The 14,432-nt window shown below is 52.6% G+C and overlaps 1 protein-coding gene across 1 annotated transcript in view; it reads right to left on the reverse strand.

Moving 5' to 3' along the window:
* The window catches only part of CECR2 (CECR2 histone acetyl-lysine reader), a gene marked incomplete at its 5' end in the record, with an annotated part of 98,429 nt that extends 89,960 nt beyond the window's left edge, over positions 1-8,469 (reverse strand). The window contains one exon of the mRNA XM_082308453.1: positions 8,296-8,469. Coding sequence (XP_082164579.1) covers positions 8,296-8,469 — 174 coding nt within the window. The remainder of the gene's footprint in view (positions 1-8,295) is intronic.
* Between the last annotated feature and the right edge of the window lie 5,963 nt (positions 8,470-14,432).

The raw sequence follows: 14,432 nt of genomic DNA on the forward strand, positions 1-14,432 counted from the left end.
GCAACCAGAACTAAACCAAGGCTAGAGTTTCAAGAGCCACAGCAGATCAACCCGGCAGCTTGCTGCTACCAAAAGCACAAGGTCCCGCTCCCACCACAGTACTGCAGGGCTGCAACCCCCCAAAAGCCCAGCCAGGACACAGCGAGCAGCTGGGCTAGAGCCAGGGAAGGGGCAGACCACAACATCAGAAGCACAACCAGGGCAAAAGCTTGAAAGGGACCGAGATTGTCCTTCTGGTGGCTGGCAGCCCCCAAAACCAAAGCTTCGGGTTTTACTGCTCCTTCAGCAGGGTGTGTGCTCTCCTTCCCACCAGGCTGAACATGCCAGCTCGACCACACTGATGCAAAAAACCAACAGAGACACAACCACCACCCCCTGTTGCTGAACTACATTAATATAGGGAAGAGCTGAACCAGTGTAAGTATATCTAGGGTGAAGAGCTTGCACTGTTTAAATCAGATCAGTCCCAAAACTGTGTTAAACTGGTGGCCTGGCCCAGGGCAGAGGTGGCCTGAGGACCATTACACCCCTCATGTTTCAAATTGTTCAGTATTACCTTTACATACTGCCTTCTCCAGCCAGCCTTCAAGCAGCCCTACCCTGCATGATACCAGCAGTTTTGCTTTTTCAGTGGAGAGCTGGTGGTTTAGCTAGGCATTTACAGGCTACAGAGAGTTCATCAAGAAGTTGAGCCAGGTCTGAAAGCAGTTGCCACGTTGGGCTGCGAGGCCACCTCGGAGCAAAGCAAAGACCTTGACTGCCATCAGCCCATAGTGTCAAGTTATTCCCCCATCCCCCGTAAAGGCGGACTTAAAAGCCCCCAAAAAAGCAGAAAAATGTGTGTTCAGGCAGTAAAGCAAACCACACTTTTCCCCATCAGCTGTTTTCTCTTCCTCACACAAAAGGCCGCAAAACCCCTCCTAATTGCAGGAGCCTTCCACCTAACAGACCCTGCTCCCTCCTCCCCAGGAACTGGGGGAGAACTGGGGCACAATAGGAAGGAGACCGGCTAAAGGGAATAGATCTGTTAAATTAACACATTTTCTGTCAACCAAATCAGCTGCCCCCAGTGCTATTGTTGGTGAAACAATGGAGACCCCAGGAATGGGCACCCATTAAAAGGAACAAGCCTGCTGAAAGGATACACTCTGAGGCACAGCCTTGTGTGTTTAACAGGATTCTCTACTGTAAGGAAGGAGGAATCACTAGGCTGCATTGTTCCCACCACCACAGCAGATGCTGTTGCTTCTGGTAACGAGGGGAGGGGGAGAAAAAAAAATAATTTTCATACCTACCTACAATAAGGTTTACACGATAAACTTTTAATTCGGGAACTTTTAACTGCCTGGCTGTTGTCATTTCTGCCTATAGCCCTTTTCTTGAGGAGATTTTTGCCTGAAAGAAGTCTATGAAAGCATCCATTGCCATTACAAAAGTTAATTCTTCACCCTTCATGCAGGCACTTAACAGATGCCAGGGGCAGAATGGCACAGCTCTGCCGGCATTATTCGCTGGGAGAGAAAGACCGCAGTTAAGCAGGTCTACATATAAAGCTGCAACACTTTAAAGGTGTTACTTTTAGCTGGTTTGGTTAGAGCAAATTCCAAAAGGAACAAACTTTTGAGGCCTAATTTAGATGCACTATGCAGAAGTTTACATCAGCTGCATTGAATTGGTGCAGGTTTGTGGTAGTGAGTCTTTGTAAACAAAGCAAACTGCGAAGTCACATTCAAGCTACTACACAAAACATTTTTTTTTTTTTCTTCTTAGCAGGCAAAGACTTGCACCAGATTATCTTAAATTGTTTTTTAAACAAGTTCAGCTTAAAGCGTTAAACTTGTGGGCGCACAAACACGTCAGCTAACACCAGACGTGATTTTCGGAGTCAGCTGCGCTAGCGGAAGAGGCAATTGCCTCTGACTACTAACACCGCAGAAAATCTGTGACATCGACCTCCACGTACTCCTTCCAAATCTTACGGCGTTCCTCTTTCTCTTCTGCCTTTGACTGCTACAGTCATTCCCCAGCTCCCCTATCACCTAACTCAGATCCATTCAAAATGTTGCTGTCAAAATAACCTTCCTCATCCATTGTTCAGACACCCTTTGGCTGCGTGCAGTCACTTCGTGTTTCTTTTCATAGGCTTAAGATAATGTTTTAACTCACATCTCAGCCTCCTGAACTACCTATTCCTTCTTTTTGTATCCAGTTACACTAGAGTCTCATTATATAAAATGTAAACACTTGTTAAAAAGTTTAAAGATCTACAGTTGGGAAAGATGTGACTTGCATTTGAAATGGAAACTGATATAATGCTTTCCAATTTGCAGACCACTTGAAACAACAGCTCTGAGAAGTATCTCTCTGCCTCCCCCTCCATTAATCTCAATGAACTCTAGAGCCCAATACTGACATGTAGAGTGTTAATGATTCTATTATGAACAGAATAACTAAGGCAGCAAAAGTGAAGACCAGCAAAGTAAGAACTGCTGCTGGAACAGACACAGGGAGGGGGATGAGGCACTGGCAAAGCAACTAAACCAAACAGTGAACGGGACAGGTAGGAAGAACAATAAAGAAACCCTGCTAACCCTCCATTTCATTTTGTTCTTTAAACTTGATTTTCAAACAACAAATACCCAACTCGCACTCTCCACTCCGATGAAGCCAATGCTGCCCAGGGGAAGCAGAGCCACCATAGAATGACTGTGGTATACAACCCAAATTCATACACTGGTCCATAAATGGATCTCTCTGCACAACGGGGTTGACACTTTTTCTTTTCAGCACGTTTGAAGTCCATCATTTCTTCCAACCCTGTCTACTCGCCGTACAGTGCCTCTCCCTGCACGGCCAATTACTCTACCTTTCCTCAGATAATTTGCTTCTTCTAAAGCCAGGTGCTTTGTGGGAGAGTGAAGTTTTACTGAGCAGGTCCATCGTTTGCTCTCGTTTCAGTCAGTCAGTGCCTGCTCCCTTCCACTTTAACCTTGCCTACCGCCAACGGGCAAATGGCAAGAGGGACGGACATCCTAATGCCCAAACTATTCTACCAAAAAGGTGTTTAAACTAACTCAGACTTACCCTCTCTGAGTAGAGCTGACCTACATGAATTCACTGACGTTTTGGTCAGCTTGCTGCACCTACTTGTCACATTTATCTTAACTAGATTCTAAATTCTTCTGATTAGAAACTGTCTGGCCATCTCTGCTATCATACAACACTATGAGGCATCAGCAGATGCTGTATATGCTACTGTAATACAAATAATAATGCAGTAGCAGACCAGAATAGCTATAGAGTGGTACAGGCTTAGCACTCAGGTACTGTACCACACTGCCTGTGCAATTAACCCCATACAAACCACTGACGGAACAGGAAGGTTGTGCCATTTTGGTGTCAGGGATCACAGGGGACCCACCCAGAGGGCACAGAGCAATGGGCTCCACACAGAAATTTTAGCAGGACCTAACATGACAAGACAGTGGAGGTCAAAGCACATACAGCTGTCCTGTCTTCACCAGGAAACATAATTTTTTCAAAGTATTTAAATCCTAACACATTCGGAGTTTACCACGTTAAAAAATATTTTTTGCTTTTGAAGCTGTATCTGGTTTGCACAGATAGAAGAAACCCTGTTCTTTGCCTTTTCCTTCACATGGCTGCAGCACAGCTCTCCCTCTCTCCACACTCTTCCTCCTCCTGGGGGACCCACGGGAGCAGTCGCAGCCGCTGGCTTGAAACAGCCTCATAATATTCCTGACAGAAAGAGCCTGTTCAAGAACCGACATGGCAGATACCGCACTACAGGAGGAAAAAGGTGGGCAAGAGCAGCAGTGCCCTGTGTGTGTGTGGGAGGAGTGTAGCTAAAGGTAGAGCCAGAGCCCGAAGTGCTAGGAAGGGGCAAGAGGCGAGGAAAAGCATCTTAAAGCCGTAGTGAAGTTAACAGCAGAGGCAATTTGCCCAAAGGCGCTTTTAAAAGCCACAGGAAAAGATTTATGTTTTCCCTGTGTAATGTGGCTTTTCCCCCTTTTCCAAATAAACTAAGTTAACAACAATGTTTTGACTATTTTCAAGCACGTTCTGGAAAGTCACCTCCCCTCGACCTACCCGGGCAGAAGTTCCTAAATGTTTTAGCCCACAGCTCCTGGGAGCACATGCCAAAGAGCTGGGTGGCCGAGCCATGCTGGCTTCTGTCCAGTGTTTTCAAGTTGTGCTGAAATACGGTTGAAAACGTTAAATATTCTCCTAATATTTTCGACACAAACAATCCCTGTGGCTGCCAGGAGGATATTTCAGTTGCAGAGGGGAGGGCACACGGCCAGGAGAGACTTTGTCACGAGAGGTGTCCCACATTACAGCCCGGTCTTGAAGAGGGAAACAAATCACTCCCTATCATCGCCTGCACTAACTTGACTATGGAAAGCATCCTTTCTGTCCATCAAGGCAATGCCTACCAAAAAAAATGATGTGCCCTATACAGCCAGACCTTCTCCCGCTGAAGTACTGTTAGAGTAGGTACAGACAAACCCACTCAATGCAGATTTTACAAACCACCAAGAAAGAAGCCACAACAACCAAACCAACACAAGCAAAAGCCCACTTTTGAAGTGGCATGAAAGTTTTGTACAGCAGATGGCCGACAAGGCAGCCATTTAAAAAGGGGGGAGGGAAAAAAAAAAAAAAACGACGACACAAAAAACCAAAAACCCACCCCAGAAGGCAGAATTGCTCTCTGCCATCCTCAGAGATCCACGTAAAAACACGGCGTGAAGCCGAACGCGTCCCGGAGCACCCGTTCCTGGCCCACTGAACTTTTGACCCGCTGGCGGTAGCTGAACCCCTCCTGAGTCCATCGCCGGGCGATGCTGCGGCGGAGATTTGAAAAGAGGAGCCCTGCGCCTCGTCAGGCGCCTGCATCTGCCGGAGCCAGCATGGGGGCTGGCTGCGCCCACCCCCTCCCCGAACAATGCCCAGGGCCCGGCCTGATGGATGCGCTGCTTTCTTTCGGTTTTGGACACCCCTTCCCCATAGTCTCTGGCTACGCGCTGGTCCAAGCAAAAAGAAAAACAAAACATCTGCGTCCCAGGTTTCTGACATCCAGCTGCTGATGGCAGCCCCGCATCTGGAAGCTTCACTTTCTTTTGGGCCAATCAGTAGAGGGCAAAAGGTTTGCATTTAAAAATAAAATAAAAAAATAAAAAAGAGCTCTGTGCTGCCTCCCTGTACTAAAGCCCCCAAACTTCTCAAATACCGTCAACAAATCTGCTCGGCACGGGAGGGATGGGTCCAGATGGCCTATCATTACGGAGCCTTCCCGCTAGCTCTGGGCAGACCCACCAGAAGAAAAAAAATCAGTGAGGGGGGGGGAGAAAAAACACAAAACAAAAGATAACTACAGCTTTTTTTTTTTTTCCTAAACATATTGAAAGATCAGGTTTTGTCTGGTTCGGGGACTGCAGAGACTGTAGCAGTGAAACTCTAACCTCACTCTCCCCTAAAACTGGGGGGAGGGAGAGAGCAGAGATTATTTGTTACAAGCAGAATTACTGTTTGTTTAAAACTTTCACTTTTTGTAACAATGTTGTTGAGTTTAGTGCTGAACTGCCCGCTGGCGATACACTAGTATCAGAAAAAGAAAAAAAAAAAACAAAGCCACCAACCAGGTTTTAACTTGAGAGGAGCTCAGCCCTCCTAGGAAGAGGAGAATATCCTCCTAATCTGACTGCGACCGGCCTAAGGCCATCCCTTGGACATACTGACACAGTCGGACAGACATTCGCCATGAACCTCGAGGAGTTTGAGCGCGACCCCCCTCCCGCTGAGACCGTGCGAGGCGAGCCGCCCCAGCTCTCCGCTTCTGCTTCCACGCGGGGGAAAACAGGTTCACTCAAACCACCTGTTTTACTTTGCATCCAAATGGACCGGGGCCCCCTCACCCCTCCGTTACCCACCAGGGACAGTAACTTCTCAAGCCGCTCACATTCGGCCCCAAGCACGCCTCCCCACAGTAACCAAAGCTAAAGCAAGAAAATGTCACTTGTAGATGAGCACAGCTTCAATTTTTGATGGCTGGCTACGGTTTTATTTCCCCCTAATATTTGCCTCAAGTCCTAGCGTTGCCCCAAGCTCCTAGAAGAGCTGACACCTCTGTTCCATTCGGACACCCCTGGTGCTCAAAGCCCATCTCAGAGGCAGCAGTGAGACAGCCAGAACGGGCACCAGCATTATTAGGTCCAAAACCAAGGGGGGAGCCTTCTTTAGGCAGCCAAATAAAGTACAAACCAAAAATCACGCAGAGCAGTACTCTTAGAGAAAAGAGAAGTACAAGGCTCTTCTCTGACCATCGGTTTCACACCATGAACTGTTTGGGCAAGCTCTTTGTGCAAAGCACCGTTCCCAGATATCCCTGATGAGACTAGAACAACTACGCCAGGCGAGGGGTAACAAGACGGGGAGCTTGGAGGAATGGCAAGTTTTGAAACCGCCTGCTCTGGGCTGCTCGCTCTGTGCCGGGGAAGGAGATTTACTCTGCGTGCCTGAAGACGCGGGGTTCTGACAGCTGCATCCGTCCTCTCACAGCATCCCAATTTTAACCGCGATTTCCACCGTCCCTCAGACAAACGCCATCCTTTAAAACCCGTTTCTGCCAAAGGCTGCAGGCCATCCACGCGCAGAGAGGTTTTTGGCGAGGTTTTTGGTGGGCCGCTTCTGCTCTGCGACACCCCCGGCCCCAACCCACACGCACTCCTCCTCCCGGGCAGCCCCCCCAAAAAAAAGCAAGTTAATTTGTTCCGAGCGATGTTAACTCCCCCACCCCAAGCGTGCTCTGGGAACCAAAGGGGAGCCCACATTTACTTCATTTGTGAAGCAAGCCAGATGCTAATTGCCTCCAAAGGTGAAAGGCTAGTGCCTTGGCCCTTTTATCATTGTAAATTCAGGTTCCTTCAAGACTTTGCGCTGCTGGGCCCGGAGAGCCTCCCCCTGTAATGGTTTGGCATCAATAGGAGGGGGAGGGGAGTTCCCTTTCGCAAGAAGTTGCATCATTGAGAGACCTTATCCCCTTTCAAGATTTCGCACCGCATAAGGGATTCCCCCTCTTCAGAAATTCACATCCTGCTCGAGGAGTTTTGCTCTTTAGGGCTTCGCGCATCCCATTGAACTTTTAAGCATCTTTGGAATTCGCATTCACGGGGCAATTACTGTCTTTAAAAAACACACGCCAGCACGTTATTCACCCGGTTTATTGCCAACGCGCTGGCAAGAATAGCTTTTCACAGCAAGCACAAAAGATTTCCTACCAGGACACACTTTGTTTGTAACGTTTGTAGCCGGAGCACAAAATATTTACGGAACATTAGCCGCGCACACGAAAATAAGAATTAAAAAACCAAACCAAAACACAAAGCAACCCACACAAGAAAGTTACAGGGGAAAACGGGTAAAAAGGCAGGAAAGCCCAGAGTTTTCCCTACGCGGGGGCAGCGCGGCGGTGAAGGCACCGCCGCTCCCCGGAGCCTCCGCGGAACGGCACAATGAGCGGCGCGGTGCCCCGCGGAGCCGCCCGGCCCGGCTGGGGCCGGCTGGGATGCGGGAGAGGCTGCACCTCCCGCCGCCCGGCTCGGCCCGGCCCGGCGGCGACCCCCGCGCCCCCCCACCCCGCGGCGGCACCGGCCAGGTGGGGACCTCCCCCCCCCCCCAACAAAAGGGACCCCCCCAACAACAGCCGCGGGTACCCCCGGGGGAGGTGGGGGGTTACCGGGCCGGGCCCGCCTCTCGCCGCCACCATTTTGGGCACGGGGGACCCCACCGCCGGCTCCGTGCCGCGGCCGTCTCCCCCCCCCCCCACCTTTGTGTGCGGACACCGGCCCGGCGGAACAATGCGGCCCGGCGGCGGCCGGCCCCGCTCCGCTCCGCTCCGCCCGCGGCCGCCCCCGCCGGGCCCGAGCCGGGGGCGGTGGGGGGGGTCCTGCCCGCCGCCGCCCACCGGCGCCCCGGGACGGGCGCGCCGAAAGTTTGCGGACGCGCCCGGGAGGGACGGGGAAGTTGCTGCGCCTGCCGCAAGCGGAGGGGAGACGCCGGGCTGCACCGCGCCGGGGTCCAGCCGCTCGCCGGCTGCGGGGGGAGGCGCCCCCGCCCCACCGGCGCGGGGCACGGGGAGCGGCGTGCGGGACCCGGGGCACGGCGGGGACGGCGCCGCGGCAGGGAAGCAGCCGGCGGGCCGGGGCGAGAGCGGCGGGCGGCTGCGCGGCGGGGCGCGCAGCGGGTGGGGGACGGCGGCCGCGGGGCTCTCACCTCGATCTCGAAGTCGGGCAGGCGGAAGGCGGTGCGGAAGAGGGAGCAGAAGTGCGCGATGGCCGGGACTTCCCACCAGGAGCGGAGCTCGTCCAGCGCCACCGCCGCCTCGGAGCCGCCGGTGCCGGCCACGCCGCCGCCGCCGCCGCAGCCGCCGTCCTCCTCCGGGCACATCTCCCGCGGCCGCCGGCTGCCTGCCGCCCGCCCGCCCGCTCGCTGCCTCACTCCGCGGGCGGCTGCGTGCCGCCGCCGCTCGGCGCTCCGGCTCCGCCCGCCCCCCGGCGCCACGCCGCTCAGCGGCCGCCCCCCGGCGGCCCCGCGCTGCCCCCTCGCTGCCGCCCGCGCATGGGGCGGCTCGGCGCCGGCGCGGGGGCGCTAGGGCCGGCGGGGGCGCTGCTGCTGCCGCTGCCCCTGCCGCGGGCGGCCGCCGCTGCGCGGGCCCATCCTCCTCCTCCGCCGCCGCCCGCGCCCTGCAGCGCAACCGCCGCGCCGCCGGGAACAGATGGGACCGGGGCGGGGGGGGGACACGGGGGACGCGGGACCCGCGAGGGGAGGGGCGGGGCCCCGCGCGGGGGAGTGGGCGGGGCTGGGGGTGGCAGGGCGAATGGGGAGGCGAGAGCGGGCGGGGGGCGGGGCGGGGGCGGGGCGGGCCGGGCCCGGCGGGGCGGGGCGCGGGGAGTGGACAAAAGGCGTGAGGGCGGGGTGGGCGGGGCCCGGGCGGGCGGGGGGCTGCGCGGCCGTGCACGAGGAGGGGGCGGAGCCGGCGCTCATCACAACAACAGGCCCCCCGCGCCCGCCCGGCCACGCCTACCGGGGCGGGGCCAGCGGGGGTGGGCGGGGCCGGGCGCTGCCGGGCAGTGGGCGGGGGGGCGGCGGCGGCCGTTGTCCCCTCGCACGCGGCGGTGCCCGCGTCCCCCGCCCGGCGCCGGGAGGGACGGGGCGCCCCGGCCTCGCCCGCCCGCTGCCCGCCGGAGCGAGGCGACGGGGCGCAGCGCCGCTCGGGGCTGAGCCCCTCGGGGCGCGTCCCCGCCGACCGGGCAGCCTCCGCCCCCCGCCTGCGGCCTGCCCCTCGCCTCAGGGGTCACCCGCCTCTGCCCCTCGCCTCAGCCCTCGCCTCGGGCCGCGCTGCTGTCCGGCCTCAGCCCCTTCCCTCAGCCCGGGCGGATCTCCTGCTCCAGCCCCCAGGGCGCTGTGGCTGGCCGCCGGGCTGCCGGGCACAGTGCCTCGGCCCCGGCGCCGGGCCCGCGTCCCCCCGCCGGGCCCTCTGGCAGGTCACCGGGGGCGGGGGCGGCTGCTTGGTGTGGCGGCAGCAGCTGGGGCTGGCTCCTGGGTGCAGCGAAGGGGGAACCCTCCAGGATTTGTTCTCACTTTGTGTTTTGGAGCGAGGGAGCCCAGGCGGCGCTTCTTCTTCTGCCCCTGCCGCCGCTGCCACGAGGAGCCAGACACCCTCCTCTGCCCTGAGGTGCTTTAGCGTCTCACCCGCACCTCCATTTCTCCCGGTGGTTAACACTGCCCTGTTTTGAAATCTATTACGGAAAAACATCCAGCAACAGTGAGGATGGAGGTTTTTTGCAGGACTGCCCTAATGAGCCATAGAGCTCCAGCGAAACACCAAGCTGCTACAACTTTGCATGCCGTCACTGCATCACTTTACAACCTCTCAGTTTGCCTCTGTAGTCCACCTGCAAAGCAGTTGCAAAGTATCACTGTGCACAGCTGCACCAGCTTCGGGTCTTATCTCCAGCGAAACCATTGCAAAGCTGGTGTTTAACCACAGTTTAGGACTTCCATCCTTCTACTCCTTCCTACCGTCAGCTGGCCGGGGCCGTTTTTACACCAGTCCCACTTTTCCTAGCTTTTCCTTTATTCTGTTAACTTTCTCATCTTTAGCCTCTCCCCTGCACACCTTACATTCCCTTGCTGTTTCCAGTGCCATCTCCAACTGGCCGAGGGTGGCAGGCAGGGGCTCAGCGCAGGACGGCAGAGCGGAGGCGTGCAGAGCTCAGGCTGGGCTGAGCGTGATTAGTCCAGGACTGACTGGACAAATCCCACGGCCTGGGGATCACAAGCGTGGATGCGAGGAAGCAGTGAAATGCCTGAGACAGGGTTGGAGGGGGAGCGGGACCTCCCCTTTCAGGAGCAGGCTGAAGAGCGGCTGGATCAGGCTACGGGGAAACCTTGCAGATGTCCCGCTCTGTCTCTGACTTCGAGGCATCAGAGAAGGAAAGGCCAGTGGCATCAGTCAGCATCATCGTATTGCTGCTGAGCTGATACCAGCTGACGCAGAGCAGTCTGATTTCAGAGCCTGCAACATCAAGCATGTACTTTTGAGACTTTCAGGGTTTCCTCTCCCTGTTTCCCTTCAAAATGAACTTGGCAACAGAGAATAAGGTGAAGGCATAAGCTCTGTGCTGTGCCCTAGGCCACTGACTAACAGCCTGACCCAGGAAAACTTTGGCCGAGGGTGGGAACAGCTCGTTTAGAGAAGAAACAAATCAAGAGACAGCGGCGCGGCTCGGCAAGAATGAACAAGCTCTAATTTCATTGCCCTTTTCCATATTGCAGGATCAAGGGATACCCAGCGAAACTGGAAGGAAGCAAATTTAAAATGGTGCAAGGAAATATTTGTAGCATGTGTAATTAACACATGGCATTTGTTACCAAGAGGGTTCATTGAGGCCAGGAGATTAGCAGGATTCAGAAAAGGATTAGACATTTATATGGATACTGAGAACATTCATGGTCACATTAGACAGGATATAAATAAATTTTAGAAGGGATATAAAGCATCAGGGTTCAAGGCACAACATAACCACTAACTGATGGCAAAGGATTAGGGAGAAACTTCCCTTGTGGGCAGGTTATTCTATAATTGCCCACTACGGGGTTTCTCACACCTTTCTTTGAAGTATCAGAGAGTGGCAACTGTTGTTGAGAAGGCTGGATAAGGAGGGCTACTGGGCTGGGCTGGTACGGCAACTGCTGTGCCCTTCGGGGGGGTAGGGGCTGTGAGGGCCACTTGAGAAATGGAGCAGCAAGGAGCATAAAGTGTTATGTGCATACAACATAAGAGGCAGCATCAGGCCTCTTCTATCATTCCTTAGACGCAGACCTCACTCTCCTTCGCTGTAAATTTCACACCCACAGCATAAATGTCCCAGGCCTTCCTCACCAAGGCGTATGCCAAAATGTGCACTGCTTAATCGGTTTATTAGCTACCTTTCTGAGTGCAGTCTTTGCGTCTGTTTTCCCCCAAAACCTTTTGACTTAGTTAATTTATTATTTGCAGGAAACCAATATGTTATACTGAGACCCTGACTCTGCTTCAAGGCACAATGACTCCAAGACTTGATCTTGAGCAAGGCAGTATCTGATCTCTCGTGTATTGTATCTGTCTGCGCTGGATTGAGCCAGCTCCAGCTACAACACAGTAACTGCTGAAGATGAGAGTGCAGGCTAACTTATAGTACTTTGTCAACACATAGGATCACTATAAAATACCAACAGCTCTGTGTGAGAAATCTTGGGGTGACAAATCTTCAGACACAGTTTCCTTTGGGCCAGTTACAGAACTCTACAGTATTACTTAATGCCCGATTCTTCATTGGAGCAATCTTTTTGTCCTCTGGCCATGTAAGGGGAGTTTATGTTGCGTTTCTGTCTTGCTCTATCCCGACATTCCTCCCTGAATTCCTGTAATGTCCAGCCATGGCTTATCTTACTGCCGCATCTTTGCTTGTTCTTGACACTAGGTCAAATAGCTTTGTAGTATACCCACTCTCTACCCCACTAAGAATTTTGTGAACCTTAATGAAGACTCCTAGTTGCTCTTTTTGTCAGAAGAGCTACAGTCCCAATTTTGCCTAATGTTTTTTTAAATTAATTTGGCTCCCTCTATCGTCCCCATTATTTCTGTCAGACTGTGTTTTCTCTTATATTGTTCTTTTTATGCAAGGGTGCTGGGGGCTGCCCACAATCACCTAAGGTTGCTTCACTTTGCCAGGTTCTTACACTGTTCTTAAATTCCTTCTTTAGATTTATTATTCAAGCACAAAAATCTCTGCTCTCCCACCACTGTTCAACAGTAGGCAAAGACTTGGTGAGTACAATACGGCATTTCCTCTTCTTTGATAAATATCTCCGTTCACAACTCTGTGTGCTTCTCCCCTTCCAAGCCACCTTTGGTTATGAGTTTCCTGTTTGTAACAAAACCAAAGCCTGCTCTGACCAGTGCCTTTTCCCAGTATGCTATATTCTTCCTCTTGATCATTTTTTTTTCTAGGCTATTGGTAAGACTTCCCCTACCTGCTGATTTTTCAGCTCAGTATCCAATCCTGGCTGCTCACTTCCCTCCCTACTTACACTTCTCCCCTATCTTCTGTGCTTTTTCTCTTCCTATCTTCCCAAACTGGCTGTAAGTCGAGTGCCTGTACCATGTAGAGCCACACTGAAAAAGAACTCTGAGGCTGATGGACCAAATCAAAGCCTCATGGTTTTGTTGTTTGAGGTCATCTCTGGTTTCTGAGCTCATTACCTCGAGAAAAAAATGCCAAATTCAAAGTGCTAAAAACAAATAAAAAGGTTGTAGGAGATGCAGGGACTGAATGTCCCCATTCCTGTATGACAAAACCTTTCACCTGGAAGCAAAAAGAAGGGAGAAATGTTTTCCATTTTCTCCAGAAAGACCTGCAATATGTGCCCGATTTGGCAAAACTTAAATGCAATACTAGGTTAATGACAGGTAGATCTCTTGTAGCCCGCCTCTGAAAGAGAAGGGATTACTGACAGGTACAGGTCAGTTTCTCACCAGCTGAAGTCATAGTATCATTAATAAGGATGTCTTTTAAAAAACTCTTAACGTCCTTGCATTTCCACTTCGTGGCCTTAAGCTGAAGCCCCACTGACTAGGTTTCTATAAACTAAAAGTGCAGGAGGACCTGCAGTCTTCCCTTGTAAGGACTCAAAAGCACTTGCAGAAGGACCAGCCAAACCTCAGACCCTGTTCTCACTGGCAGCACATTCTCAGAAGCACGGGGCTTTGGGAGGTTCAGGTTTTCCTAGTTCAGGGGAAACAATTTAAGAATAGATTAAACCCAACATTTCTTCAAAACAGAACTTTTGCATTTCACTGTGCGAATTGCTTCAGCTCCTGTCTCTAGCATGTCTGAATTTTATTGTTCCCCTGTTTGTGTTGACCTCCCTCAATAGTCTAACAAACACCAGCAAATCTCACTGCCTTTGCTTCTTTTTGCTCTCTGAGTTATGAAGTAGAAGACAGTTGTGATTTAGCCTTCTCCTTTCACCCCAAGCCACTTCTACCTTCTAGGTCTCTTTGTATTTGATCCATCTTCAAGTTCCTTGTTCCCTTTTCAAGGCCTTCTGAGCGAAGAGATTTTGTGGTTTGCACAGCATGGTTGAAAAGCCTTCCTGAACAGAGCAAAGACTGAAGTGGAGTACTCAGCATCGGGGGGGGGGTGTCTGGCTTTAATCCCTTGATCTGCCTTTCTGACTCGGACAACAAGTCAAGGAAACTGAGGCATGTACGGTGAAAATGAGGGCGCAGGTTTTTCTGGGTAGTGGTGGAGTTGGGGTCATGGAGGCAGCTGGAGGGATCACAGAAAATGTGTGAAAGCAGGTGAGAAACTTTGCTTCCTGTAACTACACTGGGAGAGTTGAGAGAAGAAAGCCATGTTGGGTTTTGATAATTACTTGTTTTGAGTCACTAGTTGTGATTTTATAAGCAGGGACAGCAGTGGTGCACAAGGGGCTGAAATAAGATGCATGAAAGCCAGCAGGAGTGGAACAACAGGAAATGTCCTGTTTCTTTGACCAGAAAGTGCTGAAGGAGAGGAAAACAGATTTGGAACAGAGGACATCGGTGCAGTCAGGAGACTGTGTAGGATGAGAGACACACAAGGGAAGCAGGGGATGAGAGAAACTGGTAAATACTGTGAGAGGTGGGAAGTGGAGGAGTCTATACATCTGTTTCCTAATTAGGAGGGAGTATGGAAAAGTCTGTAGTCACAAACAGTCAGGGATTGGAAGGAGCGGGAATGCTGTGAAGAAGAGCGGGGAGTGGCTGAAAGAGATGGTAAAGTCAGGGAGGGAGAAGCTGAATAGAGAAAAAGGAAGAAATG

This window comes from Platalea leucorodia, assembly GCF_965183815.1.
Source record: "Platalea leucorodia genome assembly, chromosome: 4".
Classification (NCBI taxonomy): domain Eukaryota; kingdom Metazoa; phylum Chordata; class Aves; order Pelecaniformes; family Threskiornithidae; genus Platalea; species Platalea leucorodia.